The sequence below is a fragment of the Carcharhinus amblyrhynchos genome, chromosome 28 (assembly GCF_965287045.1).
Source record: "Carcharhinus amblyrhynchos chromosome 28, sCarAmb.v2.hapA, whole genome shotgun sequence".
NCBI classification, from domain to species: domain Eukaryota; kingdom Metazoa; phylum Chordata; class Chondrichthyes; order Carcharhiniformes; family Carcharhinidae; genus Carcharhinus; species Carcharhinus amblyrhynchos.
This window is the reverse complement of record NC_137351.1, coordinates 22612574-22630289: the sequence shown is the minus strand read 5'-3', so window position 1 is coordinate 22630289 and position 17716 is coordinate 22612574. Positions and strand designations below refer to the sequence as shown.

Genomic DNA, 17716 nt, shown 5'->3' with positions numbered 1-17716 from the left:
TCCCCTTGAGTAATTTCCATGTTAGCTCATTTTGAAATGTTCATTAATTTCAATAACCTGCAATTGTTTTCTTTGGTATCCATTTCACATAGGATCACGTGATTCGGGAAGAAGTCAAAAGCCTCAGTCCACGTCAGTGCGCTATAATGGAAGTGGTGTTGGCTACAATAAAGGTAATTGTACATTTCCTAGATTCCAAGTGGACACAGCTGCACTTTATCGCTGATGTTTTCCCATTCCATTATGACAGTGAGGAGAGGGGTCCTGGAAAAGGAAGACAAAGGCATTTTTCCTCACTGACAATGGATTCATCTGCAGTCTCCAAATGAAACTCATCACGCACTGACATTCCGCATGCTGTCAGTAGGCACAATGCTCTTGCGCTGTGGTGCAGGCTGGGCGGGAGTGAACTTACTGCTTATTTCGTTCCCCGTCCAATTTTCATTTCCATCATCCATTTCGCAATTCTGCAAATTCCAATTTCGCCCCTATAGAAATCTTCAATTTAATTATAAGTGGCCAATACCCACATTGGAGCACAGTGTTCATTCAATTATTGCTTCATGAAGAATTTGTACAACATTTCATTGCTGTTCTGTAACAGTCAATGTGACTTTAGCCAAAGTTCTCAATGTACAGCTTGGCAGGTTTTTCTTAATTTCTCCTCACAGTAGTTTCCGAAAAAATCATTTCTCTATGAAGTCTTCAAATCATAGATTTCCTACAGTACAGAGGGAGGCCATTCAGCCCATCGTGCCTGTGCCAACCACAATCCCACCCAGGTCCTGCTGCCATAACCCCACACATTTACCCTGCTAATCCCCCTGACGTTAGGGTCAATTTAGCATGGCCAATCAACCTAACCCATCCATCTTTGGGAGGAAACCAGAGCACCCGGAGGAAACCCACGCAGACACGGGGAAAAAGATCAAACTCCTCACAGACGGTGATCCGAGACCCTGGCGCTGTGAGGCAGCAGTGCTAACCACTGTGCTGCCTTGCCACCCGAGGTCTAAAATGACCTTTGCCTCTATCCTCAAATTTATCAATGCCTTTGGCCAGATGATAGACTTATCATCATTTAGCACATGTGTAAAAGCTCCCGTAAATCTTTTGACCATTATCGTATTAAACTGCATTATTCTTGCTGGCTGTTATTTCTCCTTGAGTTAAAGCCAGTTCTGATCCGGGCCACTTTAAACAAAAATTCAATGCTGTTAGTAAATGGAAAAACTGAAGGCAGCAATATGTTGAGAATATTTGATCCCGGCTGCCCTGAGCTTCAGGTTGCTTGCTGCACTGAATACTTTGTTATAAAAACCCTGGCTTTAATCACAAACTCTAAAATATGGAAAAATCAATCCCTCATACTGATCCACAGCTGTCCTGCACAGGAATCTTCAACAGAATCATTTCCACTTTCCGGTAAGAAACTAAATGAGTAGGTAATTAAATAATCTGCATAATTACAGCGTAAAACATCATCCACCTTCCTCAATTTCAAACAAAATGCTTTCAAGACAGATTATGGCACCTGCTACTACTTCATTACAGAGCCTATTAGCATTAACCTCCTCCTGCTTCATATAGGTCAAAGTGGCAGCCCATGAGAGATTGACTTCATCTGGTGTTATCTGCATGGTACTTATCTTCAGTCCTCATCTCTGCCATGCATTTAAGGCCAAAGTTTGGGGAGGCTTGATTGTCCGTCGGTCTTCAATAGCAATCAAAATGTGAGGGATTACCCACATTCTGTTAGCAGATCAATCTGTGGTAGCAAAGCTCCAGAGGCGACCATCCAAGGAACTTGCTTGAGTTGATATATGAGGTGATACTTCGTGAATTATGTGTCTTCGTCCAGCGAGAACTCACGGTGAATGCGAAATGATTGTAAATACAACAGTGATTTGAGTTCATGGTGGCCTAATTTTAGAGAGTGGTGGGAGTAAAGAACAGTAAAGCACAGGAACAGGCTCTTTGGCCCATCAGGCCTACACCAATTCGTGATTTCTATCCCTCTGTTCGCCTTCCGTTGATGTGTCTATCAAAATATGCCATGAACATCGCTAACGTGCCTGCTCCCACCACCTCCACTGGCAGGCACCCACCATCCTCTGTATAAAAAACTTACACTGCACATCACCCCTAAACTTACTCCCGCTCACCCTAAACCTGTGACCTTTCATAGTTGACTGTTCCACCCTGGGAAAAAAACCTTTAAAAGTTGAGAACTCAACCATTTTCTTGACCAACTACTATTCTGCTCTCAGTCACCTCTGTAGTTTTGTTGTAGGCATCAGGTGCTTGTGTAAGCAGTCTGAGTCTCTTACTTTTTGACGGAATTGACTCTTGAGTACTCTATAATTTGGTAAAAGTCTAACTGATGGGTGTAACATTAGCAGCTGAATCAGATAGCCATGGGCAGTTGGGACTAGCTGGGTGGGCACCATGGTCGGCATGGACTGATTGGGCTGAAGGGCCTGTCTCCGTGCTGTATCGTTATTTCCCTGTCCCGCCCACCACGGGAATCCTAGTGGGCGGAATGCACACCATGCAAAGGTCCATTAACCTCCGATGAGATTTTCTGGCATTGGGTCGAGTGCGGATGGAAAATCCCGCCCTATGACTCTGTGGGTCTTTTGTCAGCACTTCCATCCAAGGTTCGTACAGTCCCGCCTGAGGCCAATGGAGAATGCCGTTCTCCGAGCCTCGGCCACCCCCGGAATCGGGGTGGGCGTCCTGGTAAAATTCCGGTCAATGAGTGCCTTTAACTTCTCTGCAGACGGATTGAGGACATGCCTGGTGAGGTAAATAAGAATCATCAAGCTGCCTCATTTCAAAGCAGTGTGACCCCCACGGATCCCCTGTTGTCACTATTTTAAATCAGAAGCTTTATCATCACTTAATGGAGCAAAATAAAGAAGACACTGTGCTAACTGACGTCAGTTTTGCTTACCAAAGCAAGATGATTTCTACCTCTCCTGCAACAAAAGTCATTGGAGCAATCCTTTAAACAAGCCTGAGTGCTCTCACTGCAGAACTCTTCCTGACACTTTCTGTCTTCTTGGTTTCAGTTTTGCCGAGGGTGTCAGGGGGAAAAGCAAGCACTCGGCCTGAGGTTGATCTCCACATGGGAGGTCACTCCTGCCTGAGTAAATTTATCGTAGCTAGACTCCTACTCGGTCACTTGCAGACCCATTGTCCAATTAAGTTTAAAGTTTTAAACTTTGTATGTTCGTGTCACAAGTAGCCTACATTAACACTGCAATGAAGTTACTGTGAAAATCCCCTAGTCCCCACCCTCTGGCATCTGTTCGGGTACACTGAGAGAGAATTTAGCATGGCCAGTGCACCCTAACCAGCACGTCTTTTGCTCTGTGAGAGCCAACCAGAGTAACCCCACGCAGATACGGGGAGAACGTGCAGACTCCGCACAGTCACCCTTGCCAGGAATCGAACCTGGGTCCCTGGTGCTGTGAGACATCAGTGCTAACTACTGTGCCACCGTGCCCGGCCCTACCGTGCCACCATTAAAGATGGTGGTTAGTCTGCTGATGCTGCTGGCCCAGTCAGAGGGCTGACAGCTCTGAGGTCTGGGCCGTGCCATTGGGAGAGAAAGTTGTGATTGACGTCTGTAGGAGAGAATTGGACCAAGTAATCCCATGCCTTTAACCTAGCTAATCCTCTGACACTAAGGGGCAATTTAGCATGGCCAAGCCACCTAACCCGCAAATCTTTGGACTGTGGCACAAAACCAGAGCACCCGGGGGAAACCCACACAGACACGGCGAGAACGTGCAAACTCCACACAGATAGTAACCCAAGCCGGAATTCAAACCCGGGACCCTGGCGCTCTGAGGCAGCAGTGCTAACCACTATGTCTCTGCATGGGTTTTTTCCACGTGCTGCAGTTTCCTCCCGCAGTCCAAAGACGAGCTGGTGAGGTGCTTTGGCCACACTAAATTCTCGCTCAGTGTACCTGAACAGGCGCGAGAGTATGGCGACTAGGAGATTTTCACAGTTACTTCATTGCAGTGCTAATGTAAGCCCACTTGTGACTAATAAATAAAAAATAGTGGAGGAAGTCGTGACTCATCCAAGGTTTGATGTTGGTCAAGAAGTCTGTTTAAGTTTATTTATTTATTAGTCACATAGACAGTGACCCAAGCCGGGAATCAAACCCAGGTCCCTGGCACTGTGAGGCAGCAGTGCTAACCATTGTGCCACCTCAGATATAGACTTAGTACAAATATAGTTGAAGCAACAGCCTACATATTATGCAGTAAGGTGTAAATTAAAGACAAACTAGTTATGCAGGGCTTTGTCAATTGGGAGATCAATCTGTTGATATGAAATCAAAGTATTTTCTGACTGAAAAATTCATATCTCTTGGAAATAAATATTGATCACAGGCGTAATTTGATTTGTTTTTTTTTCACTAAAACAATACCATAGCTCAAGAGGCTGCATGATTTTCTTCAGTGAGAAATGAGAAGCATTTAACAGATTAATCAATTTTATTTAGCGGCATTAGAAATGCACTGCTTTTCACGTAATTAGAACGTGCCTTTATCAAACTCCAAGGGCTTATTCAAATGTGCGAATCAACAAACTAATCTCCTGAGGTGTTGGTCATGGCTGATCTGGGGTTTGGGACTCAGATTAGCTGTCAAAGTGGAGGTGCTGGTGGGTCCCTTTTTGACCATTGTTCAGGTACCTCCCGAACAGGAAGTGGTCTAAGTGAATCCACTTGATGTTAGCGTTAAGGCTAATATTTAAAGGAGGTTTTGTGGATCAATAATTGCAAATTCCCAACTCAGAACAGTTAATAATTGTATATAGGAGCACATCCTTTTGGAAAATGTTATTGGTGATTGAGTCTGTCCTTTTTTGCTTTTTCACGTGTTACCAGAAGAAGTTTTGGAGAGAGTGCAAAGAAGGTTCACCCGGAAGTTGCCTGGTCTTGATGGTGTTGGCTATGAGGAGAGGTTGAATAAACTGGGATTGTTTTCACTGGAAAGATGGAGGCTGAGGGGAGACCTGATAGACGTCCTCAAAATTATGAGTGGTATAGACAGGGTGGATAGTCAGAGGCCTTTTCCCAGGATGGAAGTGTCAATTACAAGGGGGCACAAGTTCAAGGTGAGAGGGAGGAAGTTTAAGGGAGATGTGCAGGGGATGTTTTTCACACAGAGGGTGGTGGGTGTGTGGAACACGCAGTTAGAGGAGGTGGTAGAAGCAGGCACATTAGCAACATTTAAGAGGCATCTGGATAGGTACATGAATAGAGAGGAAATAGAGGGATATGGACCAAGTAAATACGGAAGGCTTTTTTTTAGTTTAGTTAAGGCATTGTTTTATGCAACATTTTATGTGCCACTTTGACACATATAGTAGACTGGATTGCCACCTCAGTACATAGATGTAAGGTGAAGACTATGGCAAAACTCAACATGGGAAATGCGTGATGCAGTGGCTAACCATGCATCTCTGAGCCTTCAACTTAGATTGCCTGTTGGATATAGTCTCCGCGTTTAGACAGCTGTAACCCTCAGAAAAAGAACGAGATTGTGCCGTTCCAGTCTATTTTCTGGAGAGTGATTGACCACAGCACGAAACAACCCTGAAATGATCTGTAATTGAGCAGACCGACTCGTTTGCTTTGACAGCAGACATTAGCCAACAAATACTGTGGGAAGCATGGAAATGCAAGCTATTACTTAAATGGGGAGAATTCTACAGAATGCTGTGGTACAGGGATCAGACGGTCCTCATAGATATATCAGAAAAAGTTCACATTGCAGGTATAACAACTAATTAGAGAGGCTAGTAGAATGTTAACTTTTATCACGAGAGATAGGATATAGAAATTAAGTTTAAGTTTATTTATTAGTGTCACATGTAGGTTTCCATTAACACTGCAGTGAAGTTACTGTGAAAATCCCCTAATCGCCGCACTCCGGTGCCTGTTCGGGTACACTGAGGGAGAATTTAGCATGGCCAGTGCACCTAACCAGGGAGGAAACCGGAGTACCTGGAGGAAACCCACACAGACACTGGGAGAACATGCAGACTCTGCACAGTGACCCAAGCTGGGAATCGAACCTGGGTCCCTGGCACTGTGAGTTAGCAGTGCTAACTATTATGCCACCGTGCTGCCCATATGTAGGTATGAATATCTTTTCACAAGTGTACAGGGCATGGCGAGACCACACCTGGAAAATTGCATACAGTCTAATTTAAGGTGGGATTTACTTGCATTTGAGGCAGTTCAGAGAATGTTCCACCAAGCTGCTCCCTGGGGCTGAGGAATTGGTTCTATGAGAAAGGATTGAGCCCATACTCATTGGAGTTTTGAAGAATGAGGGATGGTCTCATTGAAGCAGAACATGAATCTGAAGGGGCTTGGCAGGGTAGCTACTGAGAGGATGTTTCCCCCTTGTAGGGATTTTAGACATGATGTGGGTATGCCGGCGTTAGACTGGCGTAAACACAGTAAAAAGTCTGACAACACCAGGTTTTAGTCCAACCTATTTATTTGATAATATTCTCACTAGCTTTCGAGGGGACAGCCTCTTCGTCAGGTGAATGGAGAGTTCTGGCCTCAGACAGAGCATATAAAGCACAGACAGTTTAGAGATTACTGATTAAAATGCGAATCCTTACACCTAACCTGCTGTTCAAGACCTGAAGTGGCTGACAATGTGAGTGGTAGGAGCACTGATCACAGTTTAAAGAGATGTGTATTGTCTCCAGACAGTACAGTAAGTGAGGTTTTGCAAACCCAGGCAAGTCACGGGGGTTACAGATAGTGCGACATGAACCCAAGATCCCTGTTGAGACCGTCCTCATGTGTGCGGAACTTGGCTATCAGTCTCTGCTCAGCGACTCTGCGCTGTCGTGTGTTGTGAAGGCCGCCTTGGAGAATGCTTACCCGAAGGTCAGAGGCTGAATGCCCGTGACCACTGAAGTGTTCGCCAACAGGAAGGGAACAGTCTTGCCTGGTGACTGTCGAGCGATGTTCATTCATCCGTTGTCGTAGCGTCTGCATGGTCTCCCCAATGTACCATGCTTCGGGACATCCTTTCTTGCAACGTATCAGGTAGACAATGTTGGCCGAGTTGCAAGAGTATTTACCATGTACCTGGTGGATGGTATTCTCACGTGTGATGATGGTGTCCATGTCGATGATCCGGCATGTCTTGCAGAGGTTGCTGTGACAGGGTTGTGTGGTGTTGTGGTCACTGTTCTCCTGAAGGCTGGGTAGTTTGCTGCGAACAATGGTCTGTTTGAGGTTGTGTGGTTGTCTGAAAGCAAGAAGTGGGGGTGTGGGGATGGCCCTGGCGAGATGTTCGTCTTCATCAATGATATGTTGAAGACTCCGGAGAAGATGTCGTAGCTTCTCCGCTCCGGGGAAGTACTGGACGACGAAGGGAACTCTGTCCACTGTGTCCCGTGTTTGTCTTCTGAGGAGATCGGTGCGGTTTTTCGCTGTGGCGCATCGAAACTGCCGATCTATGAGTCGAGCACCATATCCTGTTCTTACGAGGGCATCTTTCAGGGTCTGGAGGTGTCTGTCACGATCCTCCTCATCTGAGCAAATCCTGTGTATACGGAGGGCTTGTCCATAGGGAATGGCTTCTTTAACATGTTTAGGGTGGAAACTGGAGAAGTGGAGCATTGTGAGATTGTCTGTGGGCTTGCGGTACAGTGAGGTGCTGAGGTGACCGTCCTTAATGGAGATGCGTGTGTCCAAGAATGCAACTGATTCTGGGGAATAGTCCATGGTGAGTCTGATGGTGGGGTGGAATTTGTTGATATCATCATATAGTTGTTTCAGTGATTGTTCACCATGAGGCCAGAGGAAGAAAATGTCATCGATGTATCTAGTGTACAGCATCGGTTGAAGATTCTGTGCAGTGAAGAAGTCTTGTTCGAACCTGTGCATGAAGATGTTGGCATATTGAGGCGCAAATTTGGTCCCCATGGCTGTTCCATGTGTCTGGATGAAAAACTGGTTGTTGAAGGTGAAGACATTGTGGTCCAGGATAAAGCGGATGAGTTGTAAAATTGCATCTGGAAACTGGCAGTTGTCAGCATTGAGTACTGAGGCAGTCGCAGCAATGCCATCGTTGTGGGGGATGTTGGTGTAGAGCGCTGAGACATCCATTGTGACGAGGAGTGTCCCTGGTTCAACTGCTCCATGTGTGCTGAGTTTCAGTAGGAAGTCCGTAGTGTCGCGACAAAAGCTGGGGGTTCTTTGTACAATGGGTTTCAGGATGCCCTCGACGTAGCCGGAGAGGTTCTCACACAGAGTTCCATTGCCCGATACGATGGGACGGCCAGGTGTGTTTGCCTTGCGTATCTTTGGGAGGCAGTAGAGATCTCCAATGCGGGGAGTACGTGGAATGAGAGCACGGAGGGTGCTCTGAAGGTCCGGATCAAAGGTCTTGATCAGATTGTTGAGTTGACGAGCGTGTTCTTTGGTCGGATCTGTGGGTAATTGTCTGTAGTGTTCCTCATTGTTTAGTTGTCGGTACACTTCTTTACAGTAATCCGTTCTGTTCAGTATGACGATGGCCCCTCCTTTGTCTGCTGGTTTAATGACAATGTTGCGGTTTGTCTTGAGAGCGTGGATGGCGTTGCGTTGTGCTTGGGTGATGTTCGGGGCTGTCTTGTGAGTGCGGCTGATGAATCTGGTGTTAACGCACCTCCTGATGGTTTGGGCATACAAGTCCAGTCGAGGGCAGCGGCCTTCCAGAGGAGTCCAATTGGATTCCTTCCTCTTAGGCTGTTGCACTGCGGATCTCTCTGTCGGCTGTTCTGGTTCATCGACTGTCTCATTGTGTTCGTTGCTGGCCTCTTGGGGTTTGTGGAAAAACTCCCGCAGCCTCATTCGCCTGATGAATTCCTCTGTGTCCGCTGCGAGACTGATGGGGTCCATTTTGGTGGTGGGGCAGAAATTGAGCCCTCGACTGAGAACTTCGATTTCATCTGGTTGAAGTGTGTAGTCCGACAAGTTGACAATAAGTTGACAACCAAGCCTCCCCCGGCACCACAGTAGAAAACAGCACTACCGCAGGGAGGTCTATTGTCAACTTGTCGGACTACACACTTCAACCAGATGAAATCGAAGTTCTCAGTCGAGGGCTCAATTTCTGCCCCACCACCAAAATGGACCCCATCAGTCTCGCAGCGGACACAGAGGAATTCATCAGGCGAATGAGGCTGCGGGAGTTTTTCCACAAACCCCAAGAGGCCAGCAACGAACACAATGAGACAGTCGATGAACCAGAACAGCCGACAGAGAGATCCGCAGTGCAACAGCCTAAGAGGAAGGAATCCAATTGGACTCCTCTGGAAGGCCGCTGCCCTCGACTGGACTTGTATGCCCAAACCATCAGGAGGTGCGTTAACACCAGATTCATCAGCCGCACTCACAAGACAGCCCCGAACATCACCCAAGCACAACGCAACGCCATCCACGCTCTCAAGACAAACCGCAACATTGTCATTAAACCAGCAGACAAAGGAGGGGCCATCGTCATACTGAACAGAACGGATTACTGTAAAGAAGTGTACCGACAACTAAACAATGAGGAACACTACAGACAATTACCCACAGATCCGACCAAAGAACACGCTCGTCAACTCAACAATCTGATCAAGACCTTTGATCCGGACCTTCAGAGCACCCTCCGTGCTCTCATTCCACGTACTCCCCGCATTGGAGATCTCTACTGCCTCCCAAAGATACGCAAGGCAAACACACCTGGCCGTCCCATCGTATCGGGCAATGGAACTCTGTGTGAGAACCTCTCCGGCTACGTCGAGGGCATCCTGAAACCCATTGTACAAAGAACCCCCAGCTTTTGTCGCGACACTACGGACTTCCTACTGAAACTCAGCACACATGGAGCAGTTGAACCAGGGACACTCCTCGTCACAATGGATGTCTCAGCGCTCTACACCAACATCCCCCACAACGATGGCATTGCTGCGACTGCCTCAGTACTCAATGCTGACAACTGCCAGTTTCCAGATGCAATTTTACAACTCATCCGCTTTATCCTGGACCACAATGTCTTCACCTTCAACAACCAGTTTTTCATCCAGACACATGGAACAGCCATGGGGACCAAATTTGCGCCTCAATATGCCAACATCTTCATGCACAGGTTCGAACAAGACTTCTTCACTGCACAGAATCTTCAACCGATGCTGTACACTAGATACATCGATGACATTTTCTTCCTCTGGCCTCATGGTGAACAATCACTGAAACAACTATATGATGATATCAACAAATTCCACCCCACCATCAGACTCACCATGGACTATTCCCCAGAATCAGTTGCATTCTTGGACACACGCATCTCCATTAAGGACGGTCACCTCAGCACCTCACTGTACCGCAAGCCCACAGACAATCTCACAATGCTCCACTTCTCCAGTTTCCACCCTAAACATGTTAAAGAAGCCATTCCCTATGGACAAGCCCTCCGTATACACAGGATTTGCTCAGATGAGGAGGATCGTGACAGACACCTCCAGACCCTGAAAGATGCCCTCGTAAGAACAGGATATGGTGCTCGACTCATAGATCGGCAGTTTCGATGCGCCACAGCGAAAAACCGCACCGATCTCCTCAGAAGACAAACACGGGACACAGTGGACAGAGTTCCCTTCGTCGTCCAGTACTTCCCCGGAGCGGAGAAGCTACGACATCTTCTCCGGAGTCTTCAACATATCATTGATGAAGACGAACATCTCGCCAGGGCCATCCCCACACCCCCACTTCTTGCTTTCAGACAACCACACAACCTCAAACAGACCATTGTTCGCAGCAAACTACCCAGCCTTCAGGAGAACAGTGACCACAACACCACACAACCCTGTCACAGCAACCTCTGCAAGACATGCCGGATCATCGACATGGACACCATCATCACACGTGAGAATACCATCCACCAGGTACATGGTAAATACTCTTGCAACTCGGCCAACATTGTCTACCTGATACGTTGCAAGAAAGGATGTCCCGAAGCATGGTACATTGGGGAGACCATGCAGACGCTACGACAACGGATGAATGAACATCGCTCGACAGTCACCAGGCAAGACTGTTCCCTTCCTGTTGGCGAACACTTCAGTGGTCACGGGCATTCAGCCTCTGACCTTCGGGTAAGCATTCTCCAAGGCGGCCTTCACAACACACGACAGCGCAGAGTCGCTGAGCAGAGACTGATAGCCAAGTTCCGCACACATGAGGACGGTCTCAACAGGGATCTTGGGTTCATGTCGCACTATCTGTAACCCCCGTGACTTGCCTGGGTTTGCAAAACCTCACTTACTGTACTGTCTGGAGACAATACACATCTCTTTAAACTGTGATCAGTGCTCCTACCACTCACATTGTCAGCCACTTCAGGTCTTGAACAGCAGGTTAGGTGTAAGGATTCGCATTTTAATTAGTAATCTCTAAACTGTCTGTGCTTTATATGCTCTGTCTGAGGCCAGAACTCTCCATTCACCTGACGAAGAGGCTGTCCCCTCGAAAGCTAGTGAGAATATTATCAAATAAATAGGTTGGACTAAAACCTGGTGTTGTCAGACTTTTTACGGGATTTTAGAACCAGAGGGCACAGTTTCAGAATAAGGGGTCTCCCATTTAAGACTGAGGGTCACTGACCTTTGGAGTTCTCTTCGCCCAAGATCAGTGAAGGGTGGGTCCATGAACATATCCAAAGGAAAATGAAATTGAGGCCACAGTCAGAATAGCCATGAGGAAGCACGCTGAATGAGCCAAATGGCTTACACTTCCTAGTTCTTTTTTCCTAATTTTATTTCATGGAATGTGGATCCCTTATTGCCCTTGAGATGCCCTTAATTGCATTTAAAATCCATTGCTGTGGATCGGGAGTCATATGGAGGCTAGACCAGGTTAAGTAGAGTAGGCTTCCTGCCCAAAAGGGGCATTACTGAACAATGTGAATGAACAACAATGGTTTCATGGTTATCATTAGACTATTAATTCCAGATTTTTATTCAATTCAAATTTCACCATCTACCACAGTAGGATTTGAACCCAGGTCACTAGAACATTACCCTGGGTCTCTGGATTACGAGTTCGATGACAATACCACTCCACTATTGCTTTCCTTTTATTCTGATGAACGAGTTTGTACGGAGATTCATTGTACAATATTGTAAAGGAGGTTTCCGTGCAAGTAATAGAGAAATTTCTCACAAATCTAGTAACTGTCCATATATTAATAACCATGCAGGGTAATTTCAAGGCCACGAGAATGATCTGGGATATAAGTTATTGGATCAGTACTAAATAAAATTTGACATAATAAAGTGAAGGAATCTACATTGTAGGTCTAGTTTTTTGTTATTTATTGTTCTGACAATTGCATAAAAATTCTACAGAAATTGATATTCAAACATAAACTGCCTGCAATGGGATATATATTCCCGCTGTTCTGGCTGAGGGCATTGGGTGGACATGGGGAAGATGTTCCCATTAGTAGGAGAGACTAGGTTCCGAGGGCACAGCCTCAGAGTAAAGGGACAACCCTTTAGAACTGAGGTGAGGAGGAATTTCTTCAGCCAGAGGGTGGTGGATTTATGGATTACATTGCCACAGGAGGTTGCAGAGGCTGGGTCATTGAGTGCATTTAAGACAGAGATAGGCAGGTTCTTGGTTGGTAAGGGGATCAAAAATTATAGGGAAAAGGTGGGAGAATGGGGTTGAGAAACTTACCAACCATGATCGAACAGCGAAGCAGACCCAATGTGCTGAATGGCCTAATTCTCCATATCTTATGGTCTTATGGGTGATCTGAATGCATAAATACAAGCCATTGATTGGCAGGAACACTTTTTGATAAGACAATATTTTTGTCCATGAATTGAAATGGATTCCTCACTGGGATCTGTTCCTCTCCACTCAATAATTCCAGGCAATTTAAAGTATTTGGGTGGAGGAACGTGATGAAGTACCCCATTGACCAGTTTTGAGCGCTGCTTTAAGTTACTCATATAAAAACAACTTTAATTGTCATGGCCTGAAGTGTTCAATCTCCAAATGATATAAACAGTTGATGGTTCCTATCCTCACTATCTAATTGGACTGTAGAATTTGAGCACATTCTGCCATGGATTTGCGCCTCAACATATTTGATGGTGCCTATAAAAGTTTAGTGGCCTTGTTCACAACGTTTTTCCACTGTGTTGCCATTGCCTAATTCCTTTTCTTGATGGATTTCCCCATTCTTCAGCAATATTTCCACGCCGGAGGAAATGGCCTCAAGAAGACGTTCTTAGAGAAGAGCCCAGACATGCAGTCGCTGAAATACGCACTTAGCCTCTACACACAAACCACCGATGCTCTGATTAAAAAATTTATCAGTACTCAGTCTTTGCAAGGTAAGGAGTGACAGAATGAATGTTAAATTAGATTGCATTGTTAATAAGCTGGGAGGAAAAGGATTTTTGTGACAAATTTTACCCAACGTTAGGTGCTGTTTTGTCCTTTATGTTGGTGCCTATATTTCACATTAACTTGAATCTTTATAGAAACGAGAAGCAGGAGTAGACCATTCGCCCCTGCTCTGTCACTCATTTTGATCATGGCTGATCATCAAATCCAATATCCTGATCTCCCCATGCCCCCATATCATAGAAATCATAGAACCCCTGTAGTGCAGAAGGAGGCCATTTGGTCCATCAAGGCTGCACTGACAACAATCACAACCAGGTCCTATCCCCGTAACTCCACAGATTTACCCTGCTAATCCCTCTAACCTTCCCATCCTGGGGACACTAAGGGGTAATTTAGCAAGGCCAGTCAACCTAACCTATGGACTGTGGGAGGAAACCGGAACACCCAGAGGAAACCCACACAGACACAAAGAGAATATGCAAACTCCACACAGAAAGTGACCCAAGCCAAGGATTGAACCCAGTTCCCTGGTGCTGTGAGGCAGCAGTGCTAATCACTGTGCTGCCTCATATCTCTTGATCCCTTTAGCCCCAAGTGCTATATCTAATTTCTTCTTGAAATCAGACAATGTTTTGCCTCAATTACTCTCTGTGGGAGTGAATTCCACATATTCACCACTCTCTGGGTGAAGAAATTACTCCTCACCTCAGTTCTAAAATGTTTACCCCTTATTCTCAAACTATGACCCCTAGTTCTGGACTCCCTCACCATTGGGAACATTCTTTCTGAATCTCCCTATCTCACCCTGTTAGAATTTTGTAACTTTCTGTGAGATCCCCTCTCACTCTTCTAAACTCCAGTGAATATAATTCTAACCGACTTAGACTCTTCTCATATGACAGATCTGCCATCTCAGGAATCAACCTGATGAACCTTTGCTGGACCCCCTCTTTAGCAAAGACATCCTTCCTCAGATAAGAAGACCAAAATTGCACACAATACTCCAGGTGTGGCCTCACCAAACACCCTATACAATTGCAGCAAAACATCCCTATTGCTATACTCAAATCCTTTTCTATGGAGGCCAACATAGTATTTGCCTTCTTTACTGTCCGCTGTACCTGCGCACTTACTTTCAATGACTAACACACAAGGATACCAAGGTCTCGCTGAGTATCCACCTCTCTCAATTTACACCCATTCAAGTAATAACTTTTATAATGCCTTTCATGACCACAGAACACCCCAAAGCTCTTTACAGCCAATGTAGTACTTGTGAAATGTACTTACTGTAGGAAACATAGTAGCCAATTTTGCCTAACCGAGTTCCCACCAACAGCAATGTGGTAACCAAGGGGTGGTGATGGCTTCATGGTATTATTGCTAGACTAATAGTCCAGAAACTCAGCTAATGTTCTGGGGGACCTGGGTTCAAATCCTGTCGTGGCAGATGGTGGCATTTGAATTTAATTTAAAAAAATTCTGGAATTAAGAATCTACTGATGACCATGAAACCATTGTCGATTGTTGGAAAAACCCATCTGATTCATTAATGTGCTTTAGGGAAGGAAATCGGCCGTCCTTAACTGGTCTGGCCTACATGTGTCACCCGGAGCCACAGCAATGTGATTGCCTCTCAACTGCCCTCTGAACGAAGGGATGGGCTATAAATGCTGGCCAGTGACACCCATGTCCCATAAATGAAAAAAAAACTATCAAATAATTTGTTATCATGACACTGCGTGAGGCTAAATAAAAGCCGGGATACCAGGTTCAATCTCCTATTCTTTGAATGCCGTCTTTTACAGCCACCTGGCAAAGATACTAGCCAGGGCTCGGTTTAATGCCCTTTACAAAAAATGGCAGTGGGATTGCAATCCCTAGGTTTTGCACTCGAGTGTCAGCCTTGATTTGTGTGCTCTAATCTCTGGAGTGGGTCAAACATACAATCTCCTGACTCGAGTACTCCCATCGAACCTTTGTTGACAGAAGATCAAATAACTTGAAGAATGCCCCTCAGACAAATACACAACAGGTCATTTTATATCGTGGTTTCAGGAAAACAAATCCACCTGATAGTTATCAAATTTATTTCAACGTTGCTGTATGTGATATGTTTAAGAACGTGTATGATGTTATTGGAAGCAACGGCATTCTAGAATTTTTAAGCACAGAGATCATGAAATTCCTGCTACTGTGCTTCAATGTTGATCCCATTAAGAAACAAACAATTGGCCTGACTTTCACAAAGGTGTATTGCTGGTAAACGTACAGGCACATTTTCATTGGGGGAGGGGGACAGGATTTCTTGCAAATGGTGCTTCTCCCAACAATACGACCTCGACTTCTGATGGCGTCCAGCAGAAAGGGTTAGATTGCCAAATGCAAGGCAGTCCCTTTGCCCCTGGAAGAACCCTCTGGAAGAGTGCCCACACATCCATACTCCACTTTCTGGTTTGCTGTCATTACACTGATACAGTGCCTTCCAGGTCCAGAAACTTTGGAGTCATGGGGTCAATGTGCTCAGGTGCCTCATCTAAATAACTGTTGGGAGGGGCAGAGTGGAAGTCAGGTGTTTTCCTGGGGAAAGGTTGGGGAATTTAAGCAAAGTTTTCAGCTCCTACAATCGGTTTATGGCAAACACAAGGGAAATTGCAGGACTTTAATATGATCAAAGTGCAGGACTGGTGTCATCTGTGGAGAGAAAAGAAGTTAATGGGTGGAATTTTACCAACACGTCCACCCGAGGTTTGTACGATCCCGCCTGATGCCAACGGAGAGTGCCGTTCTCCGAGCCTCGCCCGTCCCCAGTATCGGGGCAGGCGTGCCAGTAAAATTCCGGCCAGTGTTTTGAATCACATATGCCTTCTTCAGAGCTGGCGTTGGCTTTGACCTGTGGTTGACTGGCTGCAGATCTGGGGGAAAGCTGGCGACAGATCACTTTGTGAGGGAGAAAGTATTTGTGACAAAGAATAGTAATGGACGGCAGTCTCCAGAGTCATCAGTGAGTGTGACACTGATGCCATTCCTACTTCATTGGCGGGGGGGGGGTGGGGGGGGTGGAAAAACCAACTTGAAGTTTTTGCTCAGAATTTTCTGGCCGTCCACAGCCTCAAATAAGGATGGGGAATTTGGCGCTCAGCCAAATCTCCATTCACCGTGGTGGGACCAGCGAATCCCGCTGGCACAGACAGCTGGAGAGTTCTAGCCGTCGCCAGTGAAGTATCATTACTAATAATTTTTAATTTGTACTTGAATTCCTGATTTGAATTTAATTGTGAAACATCTCCTGCATTGCTTGAACAAGTAGGCGCATGAAATAAGATTGCAAATACGGCAATTTACTGAATGATGAAATTTCAGCTGACAATGCCGTAGAAGTTATTCTGCTACTCGATTTCATAAATCTTTCTATCCCCTTGATGCTTTGGCACTAAAGTAAATTTAGCCCATACAGGATGGTGCCATAGTCCATATTGTGAAGCACAATATTTTGCAGTTTAACAATTGCCCTGAATTGTCATTGCTCATGTTTGTGTCCCCAGTTCATTTATTATGAAAGTGGAAGGTAAAACAGGATCATAAATCATGTTGCTGCTATGATGCATTCACTAGTAGAAATGAAATGTATCCCTAATCCACTCAAGTTGCTTTCAGGGTTTTACACAGCCAGATATTATTCTTGTTAACTATATGCAAGAAAATTTTGAATACCAATGAAGAAGGAATGTTTTATTGAGTTTTGTCTTACATTTTAATATTTCTTGATTTGACTTACTATTGTCGCCTGTATTAGTACACAGTGAGAAGTATTGTTTCGTGTGCCCTGTGCAGACAAAGCATACCTGCACACAGAAGAAGAAAGGAGAGAGTGCAAAATGTAGTGTTACAGTCATAGCTAGGGTGTAGAGAGAGATCAACTTAATATGAGGTAGGTCCATTCAAAGACAGGGAAGAAGTTGTTCTTGAGTCGGTTGGTATGTGGAACTGCTGCTGATAATATTAAAATTTATTAAAGTTATAATCTTACTGTTAAACACATGACAAGTGTCTTTAGAGTATGTGATATATGATTCTGGCATTAGCCATCAGGGTTTTTTTTAAATGCTGGAGATAAGTTGCAACATAAAAATGTTTGATCAGACTCTCTTTTGTGGAGGAAAAACATCAAAGACGCTCTGATCTCTTCCTGAATTTGTTGCACATTTATGAACATTTGGGGATTTAAGGGAGGCCGCATAAGAATTGGACTTTATGACAAAGTCA

The 17716-nt window shown here is 45.3% G+C and overlaps 1 protein-coding gene across 1 annotated transcript in view; it reads left to right on the top strand.

Annotated features, from left to right (window-relative positions):
- Positions 1–17716, top strand: part of LOC145359668 (protein unc-13 homolog C-like) — a 396096-nt gene that overhangs the window by 342432 nt on the left and 35948 nt on the right. Inside the window, 2 exon segments of the mRNA XM_080214409.1 lie at positions 93–173; positions 13287–13434. Coding sequence (XP_080070535.1) covers positions 93–173; positions 13287–13434 — 229 coding nt within the window.